We start from the raw sequence: 12,386 nt of genomic DNA, 5'->3' as shown, positions 1-12,386 counted from the left end.
AGGCAGCCACTGGAGGACTATGAAGGAAAGCAACATACCTGACTTGGCTTCTAGCAAGATCACCCAGGAAACAGTATGGGGGATGGAGTGGAAAAGAAAATTGCCAATAAATAACTCTTGGCCCCCAAAAAACGGGCAGACATAAACCACCACCAAAGAAAAACCAATAATTTTTAACTCTGAGCTTTATTTAGACCAGCTAAATATTTCTGTCCCTTTGGTCAGAACTAGTATGACATTCTATTCTACTTCAGCATTCTGATGTGTTCACACGGAATAATAAGTTCACACAGAAATAAGCCGTACTTTCCTTCACAAACATGTGAGCTTTTACTTATTTATTTTTTTGCCAAATTCACACTACATTTAAACCTTGAATGAATTCATTTGAAGGAAGACGATGATCAATGAAATTACATAATTGAGAATTCATTATTGGGGAAAAACAAGTTTATCAAAGTTAAACATTCCAAAAAACAAATTGCTAATATGTTTTTGTCGTAGTTTCTAGTCACGCCAGGCTAATAGGAAGAGAATATGGAGAAAAGATCTTTGAGGGAAACAAGCTGTGGGAATGAGAGAGGAGACGGTCTTGTCTGTTCAGAGAATTTCAGAAATCGCTCGTCTGTGCTCAGAGTGTAATACTCCCTTTTGTCATTCAAGCACTTGCAGCTTCTGGCCATGCTGCCTGAAGGTCACTCACTGATGGATCTGTGAGATTCCTGCTTTATCTCAGTAGGTGTTTAAAAATTATGAAATTAATAACTTGATTACAACAGAAATGGCACGACACTGTGTGGCACGTGATACCTTACATCCCGTCAATGCTTTACTGGCTCCTTGTCACCAAAATATACCAGTTCTACACAGCAGATTTCAGCTACTAGCATTAAAATGACAGGGTCAAGGACAGAAGGGGGAGTATGGTAGTTCAGTGTAAAATTCAGGATTCTCGAAAACCCTGTCTTCCTCCCCAGTGTACCCTATGTATTAATGGGAAGATGCAAATCAGAATAACGTCAAAGGGCTACGACATCTAAGGACCACATGGGTGAGACGTCAGGAGGGGGCTTCGAGGAAGCAGACGCTAAGATGGCCCTGGAAGATGAGGAAACATTGACCCTACCCTTCCCTTCCCTACCACTCTCTCTCTCTGTGGGTGACTTAGCTACAGTCTCCACTCAGAGGATATAAGGGGTTAGAGGCTAGATCCAGACACCGCTTCGGGCCATCTCGACTGTCCAAAGATACAAGGGAGGAAATGGAGCTGAGCCCGTAACTGCCTGAGCACAGACGGCACCAACGTGTTCAGCGCTGTCCTAAAGGCCTCAAGTTAGGAGCCCAGTGATTAAAAACAAAGGCTTTGGTGCCAAACGGCCTCAGATTTGAGTCCTGGTTCAACATGGACAAATGGCTTAAACTCTCTAACCCCGATTTCCATAAATTTACAGAAGATGATAATCACACCACCTTATGAGGCCATTACAACATAAAACGAAATAAACGGATATGTATAAAGTGCTTAGCACTGTGCCTGGAAAGTAACCCCTCAAACATTAGCTATTACGATGACTGATCATCTGGGGCTTCAGGGTGCAAAATTTGAAATACTAGGCTCACAATAATGAGAGCCATGATGAACAACAGGGTGTGTGAAGAAGTGGGGGCAGGTCGTGGGTGGTAGTAGGAAAGGGGTACGCATTGCAACTTCTCCTAAGACATCGTTAAAAATGTGCCTAAGCAGGGAAACGCTGTGAGCCATTATTTCTTTGTGTTGAATAAGAGCTGCTTTGAGACAGACACTCATAAAAATCCCTACATTTGCTTCCTCTCATATTTGGTATTGTATTTTCACAGCATTGTGTCTGTTAGCTACATAATAAAAGCATAGGTCTCTACAAAAATTAAGTCAAAATGGATCAAAGGCCTAAATGTAAAAGCTAAAACTATAAAACTCTTGAAAGAAAACAGGGGGAGCGCTTCATGACCTTAGATTTGGCAATGATTTCTTGCATAGGACACCAAAAGCACAGGCAACCAAAGGAAAAATAGATAAACTGACTACATCAAAATTAAAAACTTTGGTGCATCAAAGGGCACAATCCATAGAATGAAAAGGCAACCCACAGAGTAGAAGAAAATATTTGCAAATCATATATCTGATAAAGGGCTAATATCCAGAATATATAAAGAACTCCCACAATTCAACAATAAAGAGCTAACAACCCAATTAAAAAAGGGTGAAAGTGGGGCGCCTGGGTGGCTCAGTCGTTAAGCGCCTGCCTTCGGCTCAGGTCATGGTCCCGGGGTCCTGGGATCGAGCCCCGCATTGGGTTCCCTGCTCCACGGGAAGCCTGCTTCTCCCTCTCCCACTCCCCCTGCTTGTGTTCCCTCTCTCGCTGTGTCTCTGTCAAATAAATAAGTAAAATCTTTAAAAAAAATAAATAAAAAAGGGTGAAAGTTTTGAATAGACGTTTCTCCAAAGAAGATATAAAATGGCCAGTAAGCAGCTGAAAAGGTGTTTAGCATCATGAATCATGAGGGAGATGCAAATCAAAACCCCAATGACAGACCACTTCCTACCCATTAGGACAGCTATTATTTAAAAACAAAAAAACAAAATAAAAAGTGTTGGTTAAGGATATGAAGAAGTTGGAACCCTGGTATGTTGTTGTGGGACTACAAAATAGGTAAGCTATCACGGAAAAAAGTAAGGCAGTTCAAAGAAAAAGAAAATTCAGATATACATATATATAAATAAAATTGCCACCTGACCCAGCAACTCCACTTCTGGGTACCTATCCAAAAGAACTGAAAGCAGGGTCTCAAAAAGATAGGCATATACCTCATGTTCACAGCGGCACTATTCACCTAATTTCACCTAACAGCAGATGAATGAATAAACACAACGCAGTGTGTATATACCATGGAATTCTATTCGGCCTTCAAGCAGAAGGGAAGTGTGACACAAGCTACAACATAGGTGGACCGTGAAGATGTCACACGAAGTGCAATAAGCCAGATGCAAAAGGACCGAGACGGTAGGATTCCACCCACAGGAGGTCCCTCGAGTAGTCAGGTTCAGACAGACAGAAAGTAGGATGGAGGGTGTCCAGGGCTGGGACAGGGGGAAGTGAGGAGTTACTGCTTAATAAACACAGTGTTTCAGTTTTGGAAGATGGGAAAGTTCTGGAGAGGGATGGTGCTGACGGTGGCACAACAATGTGAATGTACTTAATGCCAATGACCTGAATACTTCTAAGTGATTTAAATGGTGTTTTCTGTTATGTATTTTTACCACAATTAAAAAAAAAATGAACGAAAACTCGCTACCACACCTAAGTCATCCTGGTGCATGCAGTCCTCCATGCTCTGGAAAGAGCGGGCTTTACGCACTCTCTGCCTGCCCTTGTGGTTCTGACACTGTGGCTCTGGGAACAGATCACAGAATACCTTACACATCTGGCAGCTAAGAGATACTGATAGTCCCAATTTTCTCAAAATAAAACTGTAAGAAATAAAACCGTGCACTTAGTCCTACTTTAAGTAACCCTACTTCAGAATTCTAGGGGATAATTTTTTTAAATCTAGACTTAAGTGCATAAAAGAGAAAGAAATCATGTCTTTAATGGTGTGCTAACGTCACACTCACTCACTTCCTTAGGAATGTGATTTTCGTTCGTTGCCAAGACGGCAACAGTTGCTGTGGAAACCACACAAAAACAGGGATACGCAATTGAAACAAACCCCACTCACCTGCACAAAGATGCCCTTGCTCTTATATTCCTCATGGAGGCACTGAGAGAAGAAATCCACAAAAGCCTGGGGTGGGGTGGGAGTGAGAAGGAAACACACACATTACATCAATTGGTCTGATTTATAGTCGTGGCAACACAAATAACAAACTAACCATTTAACACTGGAGTTCCTAATCATTCTTCTTATTTCAAATGCAGAAGAGACCTTAAAAAAAAAAAAACACCTCAAAACCTCAAGGTGTGGGCGCCTGGCTGGCTCAGTCGGTTAAGCGACTGCCTTCGGCTCAGGTCATGATCCTGGAGTCCCGGGATCGAGTCCTGCATCGGGCTCCCTGCTCCGCAGGGAGCCCGCTTCTCCCTCTGACCCTCTTCCCTCTCGTGCTTTCTATCTCTCATTCTCTCTTTCTCTCAAATAAATAAATAAAATCTTTAAAAAAAAAAAACAAACCTCAAGTTGTTTTTATCTTCCACTAAATTTTATTCTCTTACCAAATATAATCTTCAGACCAAATTCTGACTTAACCAGAAAAGAGTCTTATATCTTCTTTTTTTCAGAAAATTACTTTCCAAGAAGAAATGTTTTATTATATAACAAAAGATACAGTCCTCCTCCCCACTTGCGACTCAAATGGAAACACAACATGAATTCTGTTCAACTCTCCTCTATAGGGATTTTGTTGTCTGTAAAGAAAAGAGCAAACATCCTCTTGGTCCTTTGGGATGGCAAGATCCAAAAAGTGTAGGGATAAATGTGACAGCCCATCTTCTTCTGATAGTAAAATTTTAAATCTACTTGTAAAATATAATGTACCATTTTTCAAATATAGACTCCCTCTCAGGCTTAAAATACAAAGTATCAATAACAACTCTACTAGGGTCCCAATTAATCACAGTTTTGTGCCCATGGAGCAAAACAGGGTGAGAAGCTGGAGTGCAACAATCACTTCAAGAAACGTGGTGTTCATTTTAAACCTACCTCCTGTATATTTCAGAGATACAGGAAGAAAGGAGATGGCAGCAGTGGGCGTGGTGCCACACTTCTTCAAAACAGTTGTCACTGTTCACATTTTTCCAGTGGACAGAGTCAGGTGAAAAAGAAGGGAAGCATTTTGCTCTTTTCCTTCTCTGACATATCACAAGTTCTTATTATATTTTGCCCATTTTTCCCTAAAAGCTTGTTTAATTTCAGCATCTCAATGGTCATTTTCATTTCAAAGATGTATCCTATACCTCCAACAATGGATTAGAAGACGCTATGGACCTGCAGGCGGCAGGAAATGTATTCTAAATAATTTTTCCTACTAGTAATGTGAAGAGGTGAATGGTGATATTGTATAGAATTATGACATCTTACAGAGAGTTCTAGAAAATCCTTGCTTCACTCTAGAGTGACAATAAATACCAATGAATTCTGAATAACGTGGCAAAATACTCACACTCTCACCTCGGCTATCTTGTACCTACTATGTGTATTTATGTCCTGACTGGCGGCAAATTCTTCCACTTAGCTCTGCAGAGTTGGAACTTTTGCTGGATGAAGGTGACTCATTCATGAACCAAATCCCCCATCACTAACACCATGTTCTGATCAACAGAGCTGACTGACCTAGGCCAGCTCTCTACGGAAAGCACAAAATCAGGCATACCTCGTTTCCTTGCATTTTGCCTTACCTCACTTCACACAGATGGTGTTCTTTACAAAATGGAAGGTTTGTGGCAGCCCTGCATCAAGCAAGTCTATCGACACCATTTTTCCAACAGCATATGCTCACTTCTTGTCTCTGTGTCATATTTTGGCAATTCTCGCAATATTTCAAGTTTTTGTTATTATATTTGTTATGGTGATCTGTGTTCAGTGATTACCACATGTTGAAAGCTCAGATGACAGCATTTTTAAGCAATAAAGTATTTTTTAATTAAAATAGGTACATTGCTTTTCTAGACATAATGCTACTGCACACTTAGTAGACTACAGTATAGTGTGAACATTAACTTTTTATTTTTACGTTTACCCTAGTGTAAATCTTTTTTTTAAATAAAGATCTTTTTTTAAAAAGATTTTATTTACTTATTTGACAGAGAGAGAGACAGTGAGAGAAGGAACACAAGCAGGGGGAGTGGGAGAGGGAGAAGCAGGCTCCCCGCCGAGCAGGGAGCCCAATGTGGGGCTCGATCCCAGGACCCTGGGATCATGACCTGAGCCGAAGGCAGACGCTTAACGACTGAGCCACTCAGGTGCCCCATGTTAACCCTAGTGTTAAACATAACTTTTATATACACCAGGAAACCAAACCACTCATTTGATTTACTTTATTGTTGATATTCACGCTACTGTGGGGGGTCTGGAACCAAGCCTATAATAACTCCGAGGTATGCCTGTATCAGTTTTAAAACCAGTCGACTACTAGGAGAATAAAGCATCTGTGGATCTGAGATCTTGCTGCCCCATTCCTTTCCTTCCCAGTCCATTTGAAAACAGCCAACAAGAGAACTCCAAGAAGCTTCTATGCCTATTTCTTGTCATTCTTATTCTGACATGATTTACTAAAAAAGTGTTCACCTTGGTTGCAGAGTAGATGGCCAACAGTGGAACTGGGGCTATGCCACTGGCAGAGGAAATGTTCAGAATTGCCCCTTTAGATCTAGAAAGGAAAATGCACCAAGTAAACAGAATGAAATCATAGACACAACGGCTTGTAAATTACAGTTCGCGACATAGAATTATTTTAAACAGAAGAACATTGCTGTTTTTCTAACACACACATCTCCCCTCACCTTTCATCAGCACATGATACTCTTGGTCAGTGAATGAGGCATAACTCAATCAACTAAAAATAGCTCTTGACTGCAATTAGCTCATTTCTGTTTTAGTAATGTGGGGCATGACTGGATCAGAGCTACAGTCTCCTCCAGCTGATCTCTCCTGTCGGAGGTCTTCTCTGGCCACATCACCAAGAATCCTCGGTCTTAGAAATACTCTCATAATCCTTGCATGTCTTTATTTTGGCCTGCCAGCACATACTACCTTGCTGTAGTATTTAATCATTGCATATGTATAAATGTTTTTCTCCCTCAACAAAACCCTAAGCTTCTGTACACCTCGTCTTACAGTTTTCCTCAAAATCCCCTGCACAGTCCTGAGCACGTAACAGGTACTTAATAAAACCTCCTGGCGATGCGTGAATGGTTATGTTCTGCCCTCCTACTTCCTCCAGGTTGTAGATGTTCAGTCACAAAACAAAGAGCTGACTATAAAATTTTGTGACTCTATAGGAGATCAAACCATATTCTTTGCCAAAAGGCCAAGCTCAATTTCTACTGTAACTTCTGGAGACTACTGAAAGCCCGAAGTCAGAAAGTTACCAGGAATTACTCATTTTACTAAAAAATGAAAAAAAAATTTTTTTAAGATTTATTTATTTGAGAGAGTGAGAATGAGAGAGAGAGAGAGTACATGGGGGGGGGGGAGGGTCAGAGGGAGAAGCAGGCTCCTCGCCGAGCAGGGAGCCCGATGAGGGACTCGATCCCGGGACTCCGGGATCATGACCTGAGCGGAAGATAAATAAATAGTTGTCAGCAAGCATATACAGGTGGGCAAAGTATGGAATTAGGGTTTTAGGAATTTTCAACAGAATTAAAAGCCAACTCTTCCCTCCTCAAATCCATTCTTCTCAGGGTAGTGGGTGGGGTGTCAGTCCCCTTCAGCTACTGCAAGCGACCCTACCTACCTCTTGTCCTCCAGGTGAGGCTCCTTTCCTTCCACTCAGCTTCCCCTTGTTCTTTTTCTGAATTTACCCTCCCCCAAGACCTTTTTTTTTCAGTATTTTTTTAAAAAGACTATGTAGATCCATTTTTATGCAAAATAATAAAAGAAACATGATTAAATGGAATCTAAGTTATTTTAGACATAAATCTGAAAAAAAATAATCCCCAAAGGTAACCCAGTCCATCTGTCAGCCTCTAGGCGAGATGCCACTTCAACTATCAAACAGAAGTCTGGACCCTCAGCTTACTGTGTCCCTGGAAACAAGTTGTTGTCTTTTGTTATTATTTTTTAACCCAAGTCCTTACTAGTAATACACACGTTCTAAGCAGTGAAATCTTGGGTCATCAAAATCAAATCTCAAATTTAAAAATGTTATATTGGGGTTTTAAAGAAAGTTGGAAATATTTAGTCAATGCATTGATTATATCATTCTTGTATGTTTTGCTTGTATCTCAGAGACAGAAAAGGCTTTTGTTTTTATTTTTATTTTTTTATTTTTTTAATTTTTTTAAAGATTTTATTTATTTATTTGAGAGAGAGAATGAGATAGAGATAGAGAGCACGAGAGGGGAGAGGGTCAGAGGGAGAAGCAGACTCCCCGCTGAGCAGGGAGCCCGATGCGGGACTCGATCCCAGGACTCCAGGATCATGACCTGAGCCGAAGGCAGTCGCTCAACCGACTGAGCCACCCAGGCGCCCAAGGCTTTTGTTTTTAAATATTGGTAAAGGAGTACGGTGTCTATCAGGAGTTAGGACCCAATCACTCTAAGGCAAAAACTAGTAATTAGGAATGAATATCTAAGATTTTGATTTTATCTGTATTTGTGAGAAACTCCTCTGATCAAAATGGACAAAAGCTACTTTTGTTACTGGAGACTTTTAATAGAGTATTAATTTATGATGTTTAAAATTTCTCTATCTTTTTAGGGTGTTGAAAATGTTCTCAAATTAGATTGTGGGGATGGTTGCACAGCTTGGTGAACACACTGGAAACCACCAAATTGTACACTTTACATGGGTGGATTTTATGGTATGTGAAATATATCTCAATAAACCTGTAAAAGACAGAAAGAGAGAAGTGTATTTATGATATATTATAAGGTGTCACGTTTAAGCTCAGAGCAGATCCCATCACATGAAAGCTAAGAGAGCTATGGTATCTTCTGCAACACAGAATGCTTTCTGAGAAGTAACCCCAAATCTGGACAAGTTGCACCCCCTTTCTGAGCCCTATGTATTCTTGTGGCTTTAGGTAGCATTTTATTTTAACCTCTTCTCGTGTAATCAGGAATTGCTATGGCCTCACTCATTTGGAGCAAATGAAGAAAAAGCTAGTTTAGAGTAGTTGTAGATGATAATGTTCTTCACGGAAGCTGTAATATATCGCTGCTGGTTTTATCAGCAGGATTATGTGCTCCATTGTACTCAGATTGGCAGGGGGTTACATGTGCCCTTGAATAAAAATCTTAACATTTTTAATTTCATTCCTCACAAATGAAATGCACTTTAAAAGTCTTTTAAAATTAAAGTTTAATGTTATCAAATGCATTTTAAAAATGAAATCTTGATCTTACCAAAACTCACTCTTAAAACTTCACTCACCAAATCAATGATTTCAATACAGGAAAATTTATTTAAAGACAATAAAAACTTCTTTCCCATTTTCAAAAATAATAGACCAATAATCAAATATGTCACAATTATGCAGGTATGCTCCTTTAATTGTTTACCCCTTGAGGCAACTAAGATCTTTGTTTCTCAAATATTCTACCCCAATTCAAATTTCTAGGAGGTAGAGTTAGTTGGAATTAGTGAAAAGTCAGAATTTGAGGGAACGTTATTCAAACAAAGTATTTGTACTCGAGAATACATTAAACAAACCCAAGACCAACAAAGTCTAAAGCAAGAACGCACTAGACCTGAGGAAATAAAAGGAGAGCATTTATAATTGTATCATAATGACAACAGAGAAACACCTGTACTACAAAAACTCTGTGCCAACAAGAAGCACACATATTTGGTTCCTCTCGCTGCAGCCCGCGCGGTAGCAGCCGCTGAGCCTGCCGCCACCGCCCCTGAGCAGAAGATGGCTGTGCCTCCCACGTATGCTGATCTTGGCTAATCTGCCAGGGATGTCTTCACCAAGGGTTATGGATTTGGCTTAATAAAACTTGACTTGAAAACAAAATCTGAGAATGGACTGGAATTTACGAGCTCAGGTTCAGCCAACACTGAGACCACCAAAGTGACGGGCAGTCTGGAAACCAAGTACAGATGGACCGAATATGGTCTGACATGTACAGAGAAATGGAACACTGACAACACACTAGGCACAGAGATCACTGTGGAAGATCAGCTTGCACGTGGACTAAAGCTGACCTTTGATTCATCCTTCTCACCAAGCACAGGGAAAAAAAATGCTAAAATCAAGACAAGGTATAAGCGGGAGCACATCAACCTGGGCTGTGACGTGGATTTTGACATTGCCGGTCCTTCAGTCCAGGGTGCTGTGGTGCTGGGATATGAAGGCTGGCTGGCTGGCTACCAGATGAATTTTGAGACTGCAAAGTCTTGAGGGACCCAGAGCAACTTTGCGGTTGGCTACAAGACTGACGAATTCCAGCTCCACACTAATGTAAACGATGGGACAGAATTTGGTGGCTCCATTTATCAAAAGGTGAACAAGAAGTTAGAGACCGCTGTCAATCTGGCCTGGACAGCAGGAAACAGTAACACTCGCTTTGGAATAGCAGCCAAGTATCAGATCGACCCTGACGCCTGCTTCTCGGCTAAAGTGAACAACTCCAGCCTGATAGGTTTAGGATACACTCAGACCCTAAAGCCAGGTATCAAACTGACCCTATCCACTCCGCTGGATGGCAAGAATGTCAATGCTGGCGGCCACAAGCTTGGTCTAGGACTGGAATTTCAGGCATAAATGAATACTGTACAGTCATTTAATTTTAAACTATTTTGAGCCTAGCTACCTTCAGAATTTAGCTACCTTCAGAATTTAGTGTACCTTTTCATGTTGTATGTCTGGGATGCAAGTATTGCTAAGTATCATGTTAGACCTCCAGGTTAAAGATGATTCAGCTTTAAGGTGTTACCCTTTCAGAGGTACAGAAGAAACCCAAGTCCATGAAAAGTTCTTTCAGCTGTAGACTTGGGGGGAGCTTGGTGGCCCCTCCAGAGAGTTCAGGTTTCTTTTTTATCTAGAAATGGCTGCAAATGGAAGCTGATAATTTATAGGCACTTTGTTAATTGGTATGGAGTACATGAATGAAATTATGACTTCCTGAGAATTGAACTGGGTTTCCTACCTGAAGGAAGGAGAGACTCACTGATGGTGTGTATAAACCCATCTGAAAGAGACTTTTTTAGACAGATTTTCCTGACCTGTTTCCACCCCAGTCCATCACCTCTTTTACAACAAAAGTAGTCTGCAGGCTGTGGTAGCTGTTTCTTTTGTCCCATTTTGGGGTAGAGAAGATGGATGTGATGAAGCCACTAATTCAGGACTTAATTCCCTCTCATGTTGTGGTTTTCTGCCCCTGCACCAGAGTATGAAATAGCTTCTAAAAGTCCCAGCTCTGAGCTGGGAAGAGTCTCTGTGACTGTAATCACATTGTGACAACACTCGGAATCTAAATTGGACTTGTTCTAGTCTTGCCACTTGGTTTATTTTTTAGCCGTTTAATGGGTACATTTTAGAGTCTTCCATTTTGTGTGGAATTAGATCCTCCCCTTCAAATGCTGTAATTAACATCACTTAAAGTAAAACTTGAATAAAATATTGAAACCTCAAAAAAAAAAAAGAAGCACACATATTTGTCTAGCAAAAACCTTTCTCCCACTCCCACACACACAACAGCACAGAATTCTCTTTCTCTCCAAGGATAATAATATTCAACTTAGTTTTGTCTGAATCATAAACAACACGCTGGTGGAACTGTCTTAATCCTTGTACTGTATACAGTATCTATTCTTCATGTAGAGATGGGAATGAACATTTGGGACTGTGAGGCACAAAGGACTCGTCTTTAAAATCAACTACTTTGTCTGGCTCTAATCCTCCATCTAAGCGGAATTAGTGACGTCAAACCAGTTTCCATGGCAGAGCCAGACTCATGACAGCTGTTATATCAAGCAGAAGGACAAAATGGGCTGCACTTAATTGCACACGAAAACAAACATAAAACCGAACCTTAGTTAATCTCTCATTTTTCCGGGGACTTGGGGAATAATTCTAAGATTGGAAGGTACATTAACAATATTTGCCGAAGTTCCATAATGAAGACTCATGTTGCTCATACTTCAGCACACTTCCCAGCCTGTTATGACAAATATCCAAATAAACAAGTCAAGTAATATTTTCTGTGATAGAACATTCTTAATTCATCACACTGCTTACTTGCTAACAGCCACACCATGGTGTCTCAGTGGTACAAATTATTGAGGATCTACCAGAACTAAAATACTGCAAAAACAAAGCAGAAGACATTACTGCTGATAAGGAAGCACCTTTTCATAGAAACATATTCTCTTCAATTACTAGCCCTCTTACAAGCCAAACATTAAACTCATCCAACCCTATAAAATTCAGTATCTGGTATTTATAGTTTCCTGTAGCTATGCTTTCTGGTAGAATTCCCTCAGACCTGTGGAAACCCCATCCTGACACTTTCCTTAATTGTCACCTGGATAAAAAAATTGCCAGGCCTTTATTTTCCCATAAATGCCCTTGCTATTCCATCAGACTGCTGCAGTATCCTTGTCACAGCTCTGTAAAAATACTATTGTCATAAAGGAAGTGATAGGTCTCCTTTGAATAAGTCACTGATTTCTGCCTTCCTCGGGAA

General features: G+C 40.5%; 1 protein-coding gene and 1 pseudogene across 1 annotated transcript in view; one reads left to right on the top strand and one right to left on the bottom strand.

Annotated features, from left to right (window-relative positions):
- Positions 1 to 12,386, bottom strand: part of HSD17B12 (hydroxysteroid 17-beta dehydrogenase 12) — a 167,575-nt gene that overhangs the window by 11,488 nt on the left and 143,701 nt on the right. The window contains exons 8-9 of the mRNA XM_027577727.2: positions 6,319 to 6,400; positions 3,757 to 3,822 (exon numbers count right to left, since the gene is read on the bottom strand). Of these exons, the coding sequence (XP_027433528.1) occupies positions 3,757 to 3,822; positions 6,319 to 6,400 (148 nt within the window). The remainder of the gene's footprint in view (positions 1 to 3,756; positions 3,823 to 6,318; positions 6,401 to 12,386) is intronic.
- On the top strand, positions 8,944 to 11,342 carry LOC113913486 (annotated as a pseudogene).

The sequence above is a fragment of the Zalophus californianus genome, chromosome 11 (genome assembly GCF_009762305.2).
Source record: "Zalophus californianus isolate mZalCal1 chromosome 11, mZalCal1.pri.v2, whole genome shotgun sequence".
Lineage (NCBI taxonomy): Eukaryota > Metazoa > Chordata > Mammalia > Carnivora > Otariidae > Zalophus > Zalophus californianus.
This window is presented reverse-complemented; position numbering and strand designations above follow the sequence as displayed.